Raw genomic sequence first — 16,257 nt, forward strand, 5'->3', positions numbered from 1 at the left:
AATTATTAAAATATACGTAATTAAAATCGGGTATTTTTATAGTGTTAACGGGTGCGTAGTTAAGGTGGTACGTAGGGGGGGTACCGATCTTAATAATGTCACGTGGGGATCTTAATAACATAAATTCAGACACAGTCGTTCAGCTTTCTCGCCCTCCAGTTGCCCATCACGCCACGAGCTTTCAGCATATTGTCTTCCTCTTGGTACCCATATTACAGCGATGGCGGTCGTTGATATTGGCTCCTTCATTCCCATACGTGGGTCAGAGCAATTAATGATAGAGTATTTTTTAGAAGGGTACCTTTTGTAGGCCCGATATCCCGATATACCAGAGCAGCTCTTCCTTTTTTTAAGCTACAAGTAACTTCTTCTTTCTCTTGATAAAGCTTTGGTAGGACATTTAAATGTTTCCATATGAACTACCCCATGACATGGAGTACGAAAAAACGACCCGCGAGACCCACGAGCAGCTATCGGCCGAGAATGACGGTCTGGCCCTCCCCGCATTCCCAACCAGCCTTGCGGAGCAGGTACCGGCCCGTGGCGTCAACGGAGCCATCCTATTGACCTTTCTCGACAACGGCAACGAAGAGAAAATCTCGTATAACACGATTAGCGCGTTTGAAGAGTACGTGTGGACCTCGGAGCTAGAGGATGCGCTTCGGAGCTTCCAGGAGAAGAACCCCCACGACGTACTCCCCTCGGCATTCTGAAAGTCGGCTTGCTGAACTACTGGTGGGCCCGTAAAGAACAAGACGAACCGGAACACTTTCCGTCTCTGGCGAGGTACCTTGTCTACTTTGGGATTTGCCTGGGCCGTGCCGTGTACATTGGGACGGTATTCCCCAACGACCCGGTGGAATTCTCCAGGGAGGCCTACCGCTCGGACGAGGCATCGCTCAGTGGATCGTGCGCCCTGCCCTATAAGGTCAAGGATACCAGCATCGACAGCGAGCTGTGCATGAAGCTACTTGACCAGAAGCACCCCCAGCGCCTCCGTTACCTGTTGACGGCCGATCTTCAAGGTGCCGGCAATATCCACGCCGACCCAAAGTGCTGCATCATGAAGGAATACATCGGGGTCGAGGGCGCAGACCCGCCGCCCCGGGAGAGGCAATTCAGTCCACGGTAGAGCTCATCGGGAATGTCGGGCTCATTGCGGCCGGTCAGCTGGTACAGTGGAACGAGGAAAGACACGCAGTAGTGGTACCCATGTCCATGCGGGCTGGAGACGGCGACGTCCCGTTGGAGACGTTCTCTGGCGGCACCCCCAGTGTCCAGGAGTTGGATGAGTTGGCAAAGAAACATAACTGTATAATCTACGACTTCACCAGCTGGCGTCACAGCCAGCCCACCCCCCCCCCCGCGAACCGAGGCAGTCACCCGAGCGTACCGACACAGTACGGGCCTCATGTTCCGCCAGAACCCCTGCCGCCGGGCAGTCGCGGCCTGCTGATCCGAGCAGAGGGGCTGCAGGGGCAAGACGGCCAAATGTCTCCAAACGTATCCCAGAAATCCCGCCCAGCATCGTAGAGGAGCCCAGCGATGCACCACGACTCCAAGAGGCGCTGGCGAAGCTACGGAATTGCGCAGGCCTCGTCATCCAGGTGAAGGGCAAAGTAGACAAGTTTCGCGAAATGAGGGTCCCAGGGGTAAAGGCCGCACTCGAAAGGCTGGAAAAAGGGTTGAAGACGCAAATGGCCAATGGTCGTAAAGTCAGGGATGCGTACCTGGACCTGGGCGGAGACACAAACCAAGTCCCAAGCGTGCTCAGGGAGGACAAGACACCCGCCGAGGGCGAGACCGTCCAAGACCAGAAGACAGCGAACCCCATCAAAGAGGGGCCAAGTCCCGATGCCAAAAATTCAGCCCCAAAGCCCCCAGTGAAAGCCGCTGGAGCAGAGGATAAGGCACCAGAGTCGCCGGTCATCGAGGTCACAAAGGCAGCCCATCCAGAACCTCGGGCAGGCATACCAGCAACCCCCCTTAACAAAGAGGAGCCTCCTGCCGTCGTGCCGGACCACAGCACCACGAACCATGGTGACCAAGGCGATGATACCGTTAAGCCAACTGCCGATCCCCTTACCCAAACGCACCAAGAGAAGGATGCCACCGCGCAGAAGCCCGGTGCTCCAGTTTTCGACCTCCCGGGAGATGATACCGTTGCGTCAGACGCCGATGCCACGAAGCTCGATGGCAGCAGAAAAGACCCTGTCGTGCATGCACATGGCTCGGCTGTTCAAGACGAGACCACGCATGGCGACCAACAAAGCAAGAATTCCCTGGCAGCGACCTTGGAGGCAAGGGTGACGACGCGGCAAACTCCGATATCACGATGGCGGATGTCACAGAAGGCATCAAAACCCCCTCCCTACTCAAGACTCCCGTCCCCCCTCCCCCAGACAAGGACCTGGCCGCCGCCAGGTCTGATTCCCCCAAGCTCGCCCCCGAGGCCAAAGATACTGTCGATGTCAACCCAGACCCGAACCGACAAGGTAACGATGGCGTACAACAAGAAGCCCGCGCACCAGAAGTCGGCGTACCTCTACCAGATGTCATGCAAGGCATTGAACCCCCCGCCGCTGCCGCCGGATCGAAAGTCCCAAAAGCCGACCTTTTAGGCAAAGATACCGTCGCCGTCAAAGCAGTACCACAGACCTGAACCGTCAAGGTGACGAGCCAGATGCCAGAGAGCACATCGATTCTCCCATCAGTCCTCGAGACTATACCACCCACAGCATGCGGGTGTGGCTCTCCGAGGAGGCGTAACCTAGCGGGTTAGGACTCATGGGTTCGCAATGGGTGACCTACTTAGACAGGGCAATGATTTGGGCCAGGCGACCATTGATCGATGAGTGATTCACCTTTTGTTACAAGGAGAGCACACTTGCATCATTGAGATATAGATAAACAGAAATGCAGACATGCAACCAAAATGGGAAAAATTAAAAAAAGAAAACATACAACTGATCATAATGTGCCATGACTTCCTGCTTACCTGCTTAGGAGGGGATCCCCCATTTTGAACACTAGGTACATATATGTTGGCATAATGTTATGTGCAAAGCCACGCTTTCCTGTTATACAAGTTGTGATACTGAACTTGCCAGAATGGCCTGGCTGACCACCTGATAGCTGCTCTCAGCCTGTTGATCCAGGTCCTCATGTTGATATCTCCCACCAGCTTTTCTAGTACGAGCAGCACAGTAAATCCTGATAATAAACTGGATCCGCATTCTTCTTTGTGCCATCGTTTAAACTGGCAAACATCAGTACCCATTTCTCTGACTGCGCTGTGTTCCTTCATTTCATCCAAATTAATTAATCGATTGTTACCTATCTACTTAGGTAGGCATAATCAAGCCCACATGCACCACACAACTCCCTCACAACCAACATCACATTCGCACCTACTCTAGGTAGATTCCTGTTTACTCACCATCACCCCCAATTCTCTCCATCTTGGCCCGGTCAATTCGTCCGTATCGAGCCCGAAACAATATTCATTTTTTTCCTTTTCACTTTTTTCATCCTCTTGACAACCCGCAATTTACAGCGCTCAAACTTGGCGCTTCCCCCCCTCTCCCGACATGCCTCACTACCCTCCGTCGGCTCAGAAAAAGCGCAAGGCCGGGGACGTCCCTGAAGACCCCCCTTGCAACAAGAAGACCAAGATGGGCACCGTCATTCGTCTTCTGACCAAGAATGGAGACGCATCACCAGGTTCTGTTTCCCAGTCGAAGCTCCCAGGTCCCTCCGGCATAGCCGCCCGGCCTCCTCTTGCCAGAACAACCCCCATCCCAGAGCTCCCCGGTGGCAAGCTCATGCAGTCCGCCCTCAAGGTGTTCTACCACGGTCTCGGGATTGTACCTCGCCAAGTACGGTGGCTCGACCTGTCCGATGCACAAACCCCGCGTCAGGCCCTCGTGGACGTCCTCCAAGCTACGATGTATCTACACGAAGACGTGTTGACCATGATCCAGGAAATCCTGGCCACGCCGGCTAAAGGGTACCCTTCAGCTTGCTTCGTTAGAGCGCTGGCCGCCACCTACCAAGACGAGGAGATGCGGCGCATGGGGCTCGGATTCTACGGCTCCGACCTACCCCGAAAGTGGAAAACAGCCGGCGCCGCCGGCGGCAAAGATTATACTACCTTGACGCTCCAGGTGTTCCGTTGGTTATTAGACATCTCGCAGTACACCTTGACGGTAACTCACATCGTGGATGCGCTTCTGTGCTCGCCATCCTTCCAAGGCGAACCCGCCCTCCAAAAGTCTGCCACGCTGCCCCTCCACGTCGAGCTTTGGGATGAATACAGGCATCTGGACAAACGCATCGAGAAGATCCGCCAGGAAGCCAACATCCCCGAGGCCTGGAATCGTTTGTTTCGCCCCACTTTCCACGGCCTCACCCAAGGCGAGCTAGGCCACGCCTTGTCCGCGTATAAGTTCTCCGGCGGGGTTAGCGACATGAGGGAGGCCATCGTCGTGCATGGCTGGCGGTCCGTGGACGTATGGAAGCTGGACCTAGGCCGAAATGGCACGCGACCGAGACCAATAATATGGCACAACGCAGCCTGGCTACACGGCGAGCATTGGCCCCGATATAATACGGACCTTTCACGATCAGCTACAGGCAAATGAAGGGATCGGACTAGGAGGGCCCCTACAACCCCGCCCTGGAGTAGATCAGAGTGGGCTAGTAGTATGCAAGGAGTTCCGGATGATGGGAGGGCGACTAGGTGAAATTGGAGCAAGCAGCTCGGAGACTCTGCAGCCTGTGTCTCGATTCGCGAATAGGAAGCTGTCTAGGTTCCGCTCAAAGAGACAGATTGCGTGCATAAAGTCAGTGTGCCGCCTCCATATATGTTGCTGCCCAGTGCCATCCATATCAATGTGCCACAAACATGACAAATTCTGCCGAAGGATCAATGCCGGTGCTGAACGTGCTCTAGTAGAAGGGTTCGCCAAACTTGAGGTCCTTTTGAGCACGGAACCACAGGACGTTAATACATAAGATAGAGCCAGTGAAGTGTTCCCGGGGAAGAGCAGTTGTTTGGCCGGCCGTGCTGACGAGGGTAGGTGGTCATACGAGACGGCCAGTCTGGGAGGGGTGATAAGGTGAAGGAGATAAAAGAGGTATGTGGCTCAGGCGGCTGGCTCAACAATCTGAATGGCCGCCGCTAGCACTACCCCTGCGGCGGAGGGAGGCTTGGCCACCCAAGACACCGGGGTCCAGCGCAGGAAGATCGGCATGGAGCTGAATGTTATTAGTCACAAGTTGTGAGTGGCCCGCAGCAATATCGACGAGAACCAGCGAGTGTATAGCACGTCTGGTGGGTGGGTGGCAGAAGAAGGACGCCGGCAGAGGAGGGGAGCATTTGGAAGTGATGGTCGTAGAGATACTTGGTACGCCAGAATAGAGACGAAGGAGTGGTCCCCGCGTCTTAGCGCGCCAACGTCGATGGCGCCAATGAAAACCCCAAGGATGCCGCCGTTGTCGCCGTCGCTGACACGGGGCGCACCGCCCCCGTAGACTAGGCCACGCTCTTGGCCAATTCCAAGAAGATTAGTCTTGGCCGTGTCATCCCCACCTAGGAGGGTGGTCTCTGCCATCTCGACGAAGATGTCGCCCAGGCCATGGAGGAGACCGCGGCAACTCTGCCTTCCGTGGCCCCCTTCGCCAGATTAGCTGTAAGCAGTGTCCTCGTCCTCGTCACCAGCCAGGGGGCCTAATCCATCGCGATGTGCCCCGGGAAATGAAATCCCCCCTCCCTCCTCCCGGGGTGCAGGGCGGCCGGGAACGACAACCCCCCCCCCCCCCACGTCATGGATGTGCTTGGCACATCTCTGCGCCATCTCCAGGGCGACCCCGGGACCGTGGGGCACAGCGCCCTGGCTATACTGTGTGGCACAGCAACCGTCGATATGCTTACCCAGCTCGAGGGCGCGCTCCAGCGAACTTACCATGCCGAGATGCCCAAGGAGATTTACGCCATAGACGGCAATGATTAGGGCCACATCTACCAAACCCTGACCGATCTCGACAGCGGGGACGCCAAAGCACAGTCGAACTTGGCATTGCGACTCCTTCACTCGGTCGTGGTGCTGACCAAGTACACCAACCTCGCTAACCAGCGCCCAAGTTTGGTCCTGCCAAGGAGAGACGAGTCCTTCCACCCAAGTCTCCTCGCTCCACTACAACAAGCACAACAAGATCGGCGACGTCCTGGAGATCCCCCTCATCAAGAGGCGCTGGAAGGCGCTCCGCCGCAACCTGCCGGGCATCAAGGACGACCTAGCCCAGCTCGGTGCCGTCGGCTATGGACAGGCTTAGTCTCCTAACGGGATCAGGATTGAGAATAGCGGAACGGGGGGGAGGGCTGCATACACCGAGCGGATCTGTATTATACCTATCATGGAGGCACTAGGCCTGGGGCGCGGCCTGGCCAGGCGCATCCGTAGACAGCCGCAGCCCCTTTGGACGCCGTAGGCGTACCTAATACACGCGCAATGAACACTGCTTAGCCCGGCCCACTTATACTACCGTAACGTGATTCGTGTATGTAATACCTGCACGGGAGAGGTCAATCATGAGTCTCGGAGGCCCAGAGCTCCCGCAAGAGGTAATAGGGGCAGTTGACATGACGTCGACAGTTCTAGCAGTGATCGTGTGGATGCTCGACACACATAAGGAGAGGAACTAAAGCACGGCTGATCGAGACATGGCGATCAAATTGCTACGTTAGCACGCGACTGACATCCTGCGACATGAAGTACTTATGGCCTAAGTAGGCTCTGACCATACGACTGATCTCTGACCATACGACTGATGCATGCCAAATACAACCCCCCTCTCAGAAAAGATTCCCTCCTACTGCATGCCCTATATGACCTGCTTGAGCCTGTATTCATATGCCCCACCCGGCGCCCAACGAACCATTACGCAAGTTGGTACACGTGTTGCAGCGGTTCCCCCGTGGAAGGGGGTGAAAGGTGCCGCTTTCACAAAACTGCGCCAGGCAGCCCCATGCCTCCTTCTCGTGGCTGGCGTTCTTGTTCTGTGCCCTGGCCCTGTAGCTGTCCCGAAACCAGCGCGGAATGGACTGTCCACGGTAGCTGGCGAGCGCCTGGATGATGACCAGACCGACGCCGCGGCGGCGGTACGCGGCGATGGGATCGGCCGGCCGGAGCATGCCGACCGCAGCCGTGATCTCTTCGATGATGGCCTCGCAGGCGTACTTGAAGTCGTGTTTCCTGTCGAGCTCTGACTGCGTCAACTGCGAAGCCGCCGCCTGCTCCTCCTCCGTTTCGGATGGCTGCATCGAGAGGGCAGAGGAATCCATGTGTCGCGCGCGCTTCCCCGCTGGCCGGTAGGGGCTTTGAGATCTAGTCGCCTGGTGCAGCTTGGGGACCCCGGCAAAGGCTTCCTTCACACCCTGCTCGAAGGTCTGGCGGTGGCAGGCAATCTTTTCCATGGCCTCCTTGGTTCCTTTCTCGTAGGCTTCGTATTGGCTGGCACTGATGTTGACGGGATATACATCCTCGTTCTGCGAGGAGACTGCCTTGTCGAGCAATTGCCGTAGTTGGCCGGCAGACTCAGCCTGCTTGTCTTGATACGACTGTACGGCCTGCGTACACCGGTCGATGGAGTCCTTCTGCGATTTGATGGAATCCTTCTGCGACTCGATGGAATCCTTCTGCGAATCGAGCAATCCGACCAGCTTCTCGAGATTCTTAGTGGCGGCGGCCCACCGGCCACGTTCCAAATTGGATTCCTGCTTGGCCTCATCGGATCCCTGCTTGGCCTTTTGTAGATGCACTCTATCCTCCTGGTACTGTTGGCGGATCTTCTCGACCTCGGCTTGCTTAGATTTGTATGACTGTATCTCAATGTCGAGACAGGCCTGACGCTCGTCGTGGAGTCTAACTGCGTCCTTCTCCTTGTCTAGGCACTCCACAAAGCACCCCAAGAGCTGGCTCATATCCTTGGCCATGCGCGGTAGATCGTCGGCGTCGACGTCGAGGTGCGTCAGTGGCTCCAGCTGCTGCAGAATGCGGATGGCCTGTTCTTTGACGTCCATGATGCTAGCAGAGGGTTGCAGGTTTGTATCGACCAAGTATTTGGAAAAATGGGCGGGGTAGTGACCGATGGTCGGAAAGAATTTGATATCCCGAAAGAATCGATAGTTTGATTGATGGTCGAGAGAGAAGATTGAAGAAAGTATGAAGGATATTGGTTTCCTCAGATCGCGTCTCTGCACTTGCCGCAGGCTGGCTGCAACGCCGCTTCCTGCTCCTTCCGCTTAGTCGAGGCGCTCCTTCCCTTTCAGCACACAACGTAAATTGCACCATGCGCCTGCCTCAATTCAGGGAAGGCACGACTGGGTAAGTACCTTATGTACTCACATAATGGAAAGAGTTTAAGCGGTCTGTAGGTAAGTGGGTAGGTACCTACTGTCAAGTCCCTGCAGTAATCAATGTCATTTCATGTTTGAGATAACATTCACGGGCCCTCGCCTCTCGAGGTGGCGGCGGAAATCAGTGCCCTGTCGTATATTAATGAATGTGACAACAAGACAGGTGAAGGTCTGTGTAAAAAGAGCGGAACTCACAAGTAGCTGCCAGATTCAGCCTGAGAAACATGTGTTCCTACCATTCGGCGATCTCGGCGCACTCATATGCTGGCGACGCCCAACGACGCCTTCAGTGTTGCCTTATGTAATGGGAAGAAACCCAAAACGTAATCCTTTAGCAAAAATGATTGACAGATATTTTCTCATTGCACTGGGGAGCACTTGTCGGTTGCAGCTAAGCCGGGCTGACGCCGATCATATACGGCATCATATGTACGGCCTCGCCCCGGCTCTCCAAATCCAACCCTGCTTTGGTGGGAAACGGGAATCGTGCGAGATCCAAAGCGACTGGATTGCAAAAGAGTAAAACATGCCTGTGGTGAAACCCTTCTTCATTCAATGCAAGTAACTCTGGGCTCGTAGTCATCTAGTGTACAAGCAGACATCTGCCAAATCCATTGCCAAAAAACCCAAACCGCGTCCTGTCCAGTTGCCAATGCAATAGTTCATAATTCATGAAGCCAAAGTATTATACAATAAACCAATTCTCCATAACCAAGCAGTGGTTCATGAAGAAAACAAGAGCAACGCAAGCCTTCCCCCTTAACGCCGGTGTTGCCGATCAACCGTCTTGGTCCCGCTCGCTTTGGCAGTTGCTTTGGGGCCTGTGGCACTGGCAGTGGCACCGACACGGGTAGCACTGGCAGTGGCTTTGGTGCCGGAAGCTGTGGCGGTGACCTTGTAGGTGACAACAGGCTCGCAGTCGGACTCGCTGTCGGAGTCGGAATCAGTTGAGGTGTCCGAATCGGTCGAAGACGGTGCCGTAGTCGAGGGCTTAGCGGGAGTTCTAGCGGTGGGCAGAGACATGACTTTCGAGCCCGCTTTGCGATTAACGCTCTTCATCAAGTCGATGGCAAACGGCATCACCAAGCGAAGCGCATCGTGGAAGTACTGGTCCTTCTTCACGCAGATGAAGCACTCCGTGAAAAAGTGTACATACATCTCACGGAGGGCGGACTGGTCGTCTTTGCTGCCAGAGTAGGCGATGCCGACAGCCGACAGCAGGTCGTCGATCTCGGCGTCGGCGAACATGGTAGGGTCGCTCTTTTGACGGCGGATCCATTTGTCAAAGTACTCCTCGCCCATGTCGAGGACGGCGACCTTGAAAGAAGGGAAGTTGAAGTACGTGCCCATGTTGTACAGTTCGGCGTGCACCTCGTAGTCGAACTTCTTGTCCTTGGGCTTGAGGCTGGCGTGGCGAATCTCTTTAGATGGGTCAGCAAGATTGTCAGAAGTGGTTGTCGTGGCATGGAAAAGGAATGATAGGCAGGAGTGGCAGTACTGACCCTTGTTGTAGATAAAGCAAAGGAACGTTCGGACCGATGTTACCGGGAAGTCTTCGAGATGAATCTCCATCTCGTTGCCCTAGAAGTAATACATACATGTCAGTAAGCTATCTCTTGAATGGCTGGCCTGTATTACTTACCTTGCCGAGCATATCAAATTGGTTCTCAAACCAGGCGCATCGAGACAGGATGGCGCGATGCAGGTTCCACCAGCAGCCGCGGCAGCGGACTTTAACGTCGGAGTAGTTCTTTGTTTGCCGGAGACTGCGAGGTAATAACGTTAGTGTAGAACATGAGTAGGTTTAGGTTGCTTAATCTCAGCTTCACATACAGTTCATTGCCTTTATCGCCGAGGCTTTGGTCCTTGGCTGCAGGCATTGTGTCGGTTGATGAAATGCCAAGCGAAATTGAAGCAAAGGTGAAGTATGATCTGATGGTTAAGACAAGGGTGGCAGTGCGCGAAAACTGATTTTGTCTGTGAAATACGTCAAGCTTGTGAATAACTTGGCTTTGATGTGGAAGCAATGGCAAGAAGAGGGAGGAGGTGCTGATGGTGCAATGAAATTGGCACACGACTTGGTGTACTGGGACAGAAAGATGGTGATGGTGGGGAGGTTTATTTAGATGCGGTGATGAAAATGGACTACAATCACCGTCTCGAGAAATGTTGCAGGAAGAAGAGGTCGGAACGAAGTTGGCTGTAAGAGGAGGATTTATAGACCTGTTCGAGAACGAGGTGACCTGAGCAGATCAGTAAAAGCTGATCCGACCTCAGTCAGGTCCCCACCTGTAAATTTATTTCAATGTATTCAAAATAACCTTGATCATTCATTGGCCAGACATGTTTGCTTGATCTATTGAAGAATCACTCTGTACCGATTTGCTCATAGAATTGTAGGCTCAGCAGACGGAATGATTGGCCAAGCGCCTGAAGGTTCTGTTTCAATACCTAAGGGGTTGCCACCACACAGAACCATTCACCAATCCAATTGTAAAGATTGAATACTACCATCCAAAAGGTAGAACCTAAAGCTGCATGATAGGTACTAGACACCTGAGACCCGCCAACATGGAATGAGTCTGGTAGCTATAGTTATTATTCACTTCAGCTAATCTTGACGCTGCACACAACCTTGCACGCAACACCGGAATCAAGGAGCTTGTGCTCTGAAACAATATGTGAGTTGTTTGTGAGAATTGTAGGAAATCAACGCCATTGTATTGCGTGATGATATGAATGGGAAGCACTGGAAGGAATAAAAAGTGCCTGAAACGTTTGCCATCGCGCTGACCAGCCTGTTCCCTATCGCCCAGGAACAATGCCCTCAACTGGTCACTGACAGAGATACCGAGCCGGGCTTACTTGCGAATTGAAATGATATCTCTGTGTTTCACATCTTTGCTTCCGGGCCGAAGTCAGTAACATGACACGCAGCGTCGGTCTCATATTCACTGAACCCAGAGATTGGCACGCACCTTGGTATTGCTAGGCTCACATAAGTGTCCTCGATTTCAAAGCGTTGCACTGGCCAATGTAAGTTTTTTTCTGAAGGAGATCGGAGGAATTGCATCATGGATTGCGGAGTGATTTACAACAGGAATCATTTTCATTAATCACGAGGAGCTTAAAGTGCCGCTTTACTGTTTCTCTGCGTGCCGCGTGGTTGGTTTAAAGTAATATTAACTTAAATTAAAGTATTATCCTCTAGCGTCGGCATAGGCCGTCAACAGTAATCCCACATGCCATATACCCACAAGAGCATTTCCTATCAACCTCCAGTCTGGCCCGAAGGTTCTCAATAAAATCTCTTCATCGTGAAAATGTGCTTGCAATCCATCCGTTTCCTGTGAGTGGTATATCGATCAGTCGCCTAGCGATCCCGCCCAAGTTTGACCCGACCTGAGCCACTGTCACCTTAAGAAAGCAACGCCCTTATCCATCCTAGGGCTCACCAGCCGAAGGCGGTAGGACAGGTTCCTGTTGTTCAACAGCCTCTCTCGGTCCTGTTTCCCGCTGGGGTTGGTGCAGGGGCGGGTCGTCTTCGAAGGGCTCACATGGGTCCTTCCTGTAAAAGCAGGAAACTTCGTTCCATGCATGTGCCGTGCGGATGAAAAGGTAGGCGTCGCATGCCTGGTCCAGGAAGGAGCTGAATCTATATTCGACCGTCATCTCCTCGGGGCTAGGCTGTTTCACGACGATGTCATCCATGACAAAACGGAAGTACGGCGCGAACCGCGGCAGCAACTCGCTCGGAGCAACCAATTTGGGGTGCCCTGTTACCTGGATGACGCGCGACTGGTGTCCCTCCTCCTGCGGTGTCGCCCTGAGTCGGTTCCACCATACCTTCACCTTGTGCCCGTCAAAGCCAAAGTTGCGAGATCGGATGGCGTCCCTGAGACTCTCTGCCCCTGCCCGATTCCACATCGTCACCTTTGCTGCGGCGGTGAAGATGAAGGGGTTTGAAGGGACTATGCAGACGGCTGCGATCTTGCCGAGTCGTCGAATCTGCATTTCGTGGATGAACTCGGTGACAGTTACGGCGCTGGGAAGTCCAGTCACAAGTAGGCAACAGTTTATACGCTTGGGGTCCTTCACTGTCCAATCAGGGCGCAGGTATCGTTCTGCCTTCATGGAGGATCCAGGCAAGGGAGTTGCGGACTCGTCGTTCTCTTTGGTGAGGCTTGCGTCGATTTGATCTCTGGGCTCGAATGGTGCCACCTCTGCATTGAGCTGTGTTCCAGTACCGTTAGGTGTTGAGTTGCGGAAGGCCTGAAGTACGAAAACGAGTTAGTTCAGTCTAATAAAATTGCATCTCAATTGCTTGAGGAGTTGTGTTGGTCCTCTGCCGGTCATGTAAAAAGCAAGAGAAAAAAGAGCCATCAAATGAATTCCTGCTAGAATTGACTTACCTCGCGAACTTGGGATACGGACCGGCCCCAACCTGGCGCGAGTTCAGGCCTTGTAGAGCAGATAGGTGGCAGAGGTGTGCTGCCTTCGCGAAGCTCTTGGAGGAGAGTTCGCTGGTCCATCTTGTTGAAAGGTGGGATGTCCTTTGGGTTTCGCCAAGTGAAGGAGACGAAGCAGAATCGAGTCAGCTGAATAGAACAAAAAGCCGAGACTGGTGCTTCAAAAGACAGGGTGGCTGGCTGTTCCAGGCTCGGTAGTAATGAACTCGAGCCAGGTAGCAAACACGGTGAAGACCGGCGTGCGGATGGGAGCTGACGATAGAAAGTGCGGCTATGTGATGTGAATGGAAGTGGGGGTTCAGAAGAGCAACCTCTAAATTGTTGTGAGTGAAGGAAATGATTTAGAGAAGTCAACTGAATGGGTGCATGTTATAGTACCTTTAGGCAAGAAAATGCTCATCTAGCCTGGAAACACAACTGTACAATTAAGAGAGGGCCATTAAATTATCCATTTCAATTAAAACAACAGACGATTGGCAGCATCTCACTATGAATTGACTATATAAAGAAAGGTGTTGCGCAGTATTCCTCACGATCATACCCGAGCTTATCAAGGCATCGCCCTTTGCCTGGAAAGCAACAGGCGATCCAGCCATTTAGGATCTTCGTCTGGTAATTCTGGATCGCAAGGATCATTAAAATAATGAATCGAGACCCCAGATCCCGCCCCTCCAAACGCACCTCTGACCATCCCGTAGGCAATCGCTGCCTGGTCTTTATAAGACACGAAGCGGTACTCCACCACCATCAACGTCTCTGTGCGTAGATGGCCTATTATCTGTTCTATCTCGATGGTAAAGTGACTCCCGAACATTGTTATCATTGGGGAGGGGCCCACGAGATGAGGCGGACCAACAATGCCCACAACGCGTGACCCGTTGCCGTTTTGAGCAGCCACTTTGCAAGGATTCCACACTGCCTGTAATTCGTGGCCCGGGAAGTAGATCTGGCCGGACCGGATGGCTTCCATTAGTCGCTCAGCACCGGCTCTTGTCCACATGGCCGCTCTGACGGCACATGTGGGGTGGTCGTCCGTGGGGGGGGGCTAATCTGGACCGATGCAATCTTCCCGATTCGATGGTCTTCTAGCTGGTTCACAAACTCATGCGTTAACAAAGTTCGTGGGAACCCGATTGCATAGATGTTGCAATTTTCGTCGTCGGCGATATCTTGTCCACCGGGGAGAGGTTGGAAAGACGCGGGATCAAGTGCCTTGGGTCGCAAGACCTTCCTTGTTTGATACCTGCTGAACATGGCGTCGTGATTCTCTCTGGCCTGCGTTGTGGCAGGCTGATCCGATCCGCTCGTTGGAGGAGATGATGCCTCAGAAGATGATGCTTCCGAGCTGGCAGCTGTAGGCTTTGCAACTGGCTCAGACTCAGAAACCGCAGATGGTGGTGTGTAATCACCACGATTTAATGGCAATATCGGTTGGAGTGTGGCGTTGACGGGTCGGGCCAAAATGACTTTGCAAAAAAGGGCTTTGTTGGGAGTCTGGAAGACCTTTAAAGCAACTCAATGTTAGCAAGAGCTCATTTGATCAATGGAGAGTTTGAGATCAACTCAGGAAGGTCTTGAATAAAGAAGTTCAAACTTTCCTAGGTCGACTTACGAACTGGGCCCGGCTCGGCTTTTGCCATCCTAGGGTTTACTTGGGTCTTGGCAGGTACGCAGGAAGAGAGGCCGGCACTGGCTCCCAGTTCAGAAGGCCTAACAGATACTGCTGTGCCTCACGAGCACACTCCGTGGCATGCCGGTAGACGTCTTTGAGTTGTTGGGCCGATTGGGCAGTTAGGGCGATGTTGAACGAGGAGGTTGGTCTGCGTATGGATACTAGGTACTGGGTCAGTTCAACACCCAGTGAGTCGATCTCCGAGACAGCTCACCAGGGGTGTTGATGTTTGGACGGTTTACATGCTCGAAAGCCAAGGGGGCTTTCGCATGGTTGTGTGTCCTCAGACCTTCTGACGCTGTAATAACACCGTCGAGTATGCATGAAACAGTCTCACGGCTTGTTGATGTGAGGTCTCCGCGTATCAGCGCGAGAGGAACGCGCTGTTGATCCATGGTAGAGATGCATGGAAGATGGTTCCGTCGAATTGAATGATTCTCAGCCAAGGTCGGAAATGAACTGGATCAAAGGAAGAAGTGACTGAGCAAAGTGACCAGAAGTGAAATGATGAAGTGTAATCCTGTCAAGGTTACTGAAGTGCTTTGTAAGTTGAGCTGAGTTGCCCTGAATTTGTTGCCATATTTTGGTGAGTCGATGATGAGATTACAGAAGTGGGGCCAGGTAGGGTGATCTCAAGTTGAGTGACAGTTTTTATAACAACATCTACAGTGAGATAACGGATAAGGAACAATAGGTACTAGCCTGAGTACTATAACTGAATATCAGCAGTAAGTTGGCAATCAATCCAATCCAGGCTATTGACATATCGATATATATTATTACCAGCCGCCATGAAAAAGGCTTGCACACCTTACAGACTAATTCCCCTTATGCCAATTAGTCGCATCGTGGGGATATCCTAAATAATGCAAGGCAGTGCCTTTGACTGGGTGTGATTTGGTTAAATTGGACTTCACAGCCCCTCCTAGCTCTTCGATTTCACGTGGAAACTGATGAACTGCGGGTTGTGTGATTGGTTTGGAAGCAGTTTGGACACAGAGGAGTGGCCAAACCACCGAAGCAAACATCATCATATCTATGTTTGTTCTGATATACCTGGCACCGATGTGAGAGAATAATTTCAAGTCAGCTTCGGATGTGAAAAAACCATCACGCAGTCAGTCATTGGGTTTGACAATCTGCTTGTTAGTCGAGCGACAGGGCGGTAATTGGTAATTGGTGGGATATCGACGTGTAATTCATATCCAAAGGCTACGGTATGACCAATACCAAGGCTCATGGTTGTCATCTTGTTGGCCATATGAGAAGTTTCCTGAATATCAGCACTATGGGTGTCTTTCACAAAGCTCAGAGTGAAAAGGGGCTGGAAGATCGCTAGCGCCTTGGCATGAATGCATAATTCTTCCGTTCAACATATGGAAACCTTGCACTCTGCGTTTTCCCGAAGCGCATCGTTCAATCGTATTCGAGCAAGGGACTTCGTAAGTATGTTATGGGAGGACACTTGCTAACAAGACAAGACAGCGACAACCGCGCGAAGCTGACATTGGCTGGCGGTTGCCCATTTCCCCATTTTTAGGGGCTAGCTCTGCTAGCCCCAGCGGGGTTCAGCTCCAAAGCGTGCCTGTTGATTTTTTGAACAATCTTCTCACCCAGACTTTCCATATGAATGATGCATTAGTTCATGGAAGCAGTCTACCATATCATTGACTTTGGTTTTCGGTTGTTTGCATATA

At 52.7% G+C, this 16,257-nt stretch overlaps 8 protein-coding genes across 8 annotated transcripts; 3 read left to right on the forward strand and 5 right to left on the reverse strand.

Moving 5' to 3' along the window:
* Positions 1-431: 431 nt before the first annotated feature.
* Positions 432-2,662, forward strand: PG985_013984 (uncharacterized protein; the record flags this gene model as incomplete). Its single annotated transcript, XM_066833750.1, has 4 exons — positions 432-601; positions 652-1,128; positions 1,424-2,216; positions 2,273-2,662. 4 exons carry the CDS (start codon positions 432-434, stop codon positions 2,660-2,662), a joined length of 1,830 nt encoding a protein of 609 aa, XP_066678490.1.
* A 928-nt stretch (positions 2,663-3,590) lies between these two features.
* PG985_013985 (uncharacterized protein) lies at positions 3,591-4,643 on the forward strand (the record flags this gene model as incomplete). The annotated part of the gene is made up of 1 exon (XM_066833751.1): positions 3,591-4,643. One exon carries the CDS (start codon positions 3,591-3,593, stop codon positions 4,641-4,643), a length of 1,053 nt encoding a protein of 350 aa, XP_066678491.1.
* A 630-nt stretch (positions 4,644-5,273) lies between these two features.
* PG985_013986 (uncharacterized protein) lies at positions 5,274-5,615 on the reverse strand (the record flags this gene model as incomplete). Its single annotated transcript, XM_066833752.1, has 1 exon — positions 5,274-5,615. One exon carries the CDS (start codon positions 5,613-5,615, stop codon positions 5,274-5,276), a length of 342 nt encoding a protein of 113 aa, XP_066678492.1.
* Positions 5,616-5,828: 213 nt separating this feature from the next.
* On the forward strand, positions 5,829-6,336 carry PG985_013987 (uncharacterized protein; the record flags this gene model as incomplete). The annotated part of the gene is made up of 2 exons (XM_066833753.1): positions 5,829-5,905; positions 6,138-6,336. The coding sequence occupies 2 exons, from the start codon at positions 5,829-5,831 to the stop codon at positions 6,334-6,336; spliced, it is 276 nt and encodes a 91-aa protein (XP_066678493.1).
* Positions 6,337-6,910: 574 nt separating this feature from the next.
* Positions 6,911-8,083, reverse strand: PG985_013988 (uncharacterized protein; the record flags this gene model as incomplete). The annotated part of the gene is made up of 1 exon (XM_066833754.1): positions 6,911-8,083. The coding sequence occupies one exon, from the start codon at positions 8,081-8,083 to the stop codon at positions 6,911-6,913; it is 1,173 nt and encodes a 390-aa protein (XP_066678494.1).
* Positions 8,084-9,178: 1,095 nt separating this feature from the next.
* PG985_013989 (uncharacterized protein) lies at positions 9,179-10,299 on the reverse strand (the record flags this gene model as incomplete). The annotated part of the gene is made up of 4 exons (XM_066833755.1): positions 9,179-9,840; positions 9,922-10,000; positions 10,062-10,185; positions 10,253-10,299. The coding sequence occupies 4 exons, from the start codon at positions 10,297-10,299 to the stop codon at positions 9,179-9,181; spliced, it is 912 nt and encodes a 303-aa protein (XP_066678495.1).
* A 1,564-nt stretch (positions 10,300-11,863) lies between these two features.
* On the reverse strand, positions 11,864-12,951 carry PG985_013990 (uncharacterized protein; the record flags this gene model as incomplete). Its single annotated transcript, XM_066833756.1, has 2 exons — positions 11,864-12,691; positions 12,832-12,951. The coding sequence occupies 2 exons, from the start codon at positions 12,949-12,951 to the stop codon at positions 11,864-11,866; spliced, it is 948 nt and encodes a 315-aa protein (XP_066678496.1).
* A 906-nt stretch (positions 12,952-13,857) lies between these two features.
* Positions 13,858-14,955, reverse strand: PG985_013991 (uncharacterized protein; the record flags this gene model as incomplete). Its single annotated transcript, XM_066833757.1, has 3 exons — positions 13,858-14,382; positions 14,579-14,721; positions 14,775-14,955. 3 exons carry the CDS (start codon positions 14,953-14,955, stop codon positions 13,858-13,860), a joined length of 849 nt encoding a protein of 282 aa, XP_066678497.1.
* Between the last annotated feature and the right edge of the window lie 1,302 nt (positions 14,956-16,257).

This window comes from Apiospora marii, assembly GCF_038362585.1.
Source record: "Apiospora marii strain CBS 49790 chromosome Unknown utg000011l_segment0_segment0, whole genome shotgun sequence".
NCBI lineage: Eukaryota > Fungi > Ascomycota > Sordariomycetes > Amphisphaeriales > Apiosporaceae > Apiospora > Apiospora marii.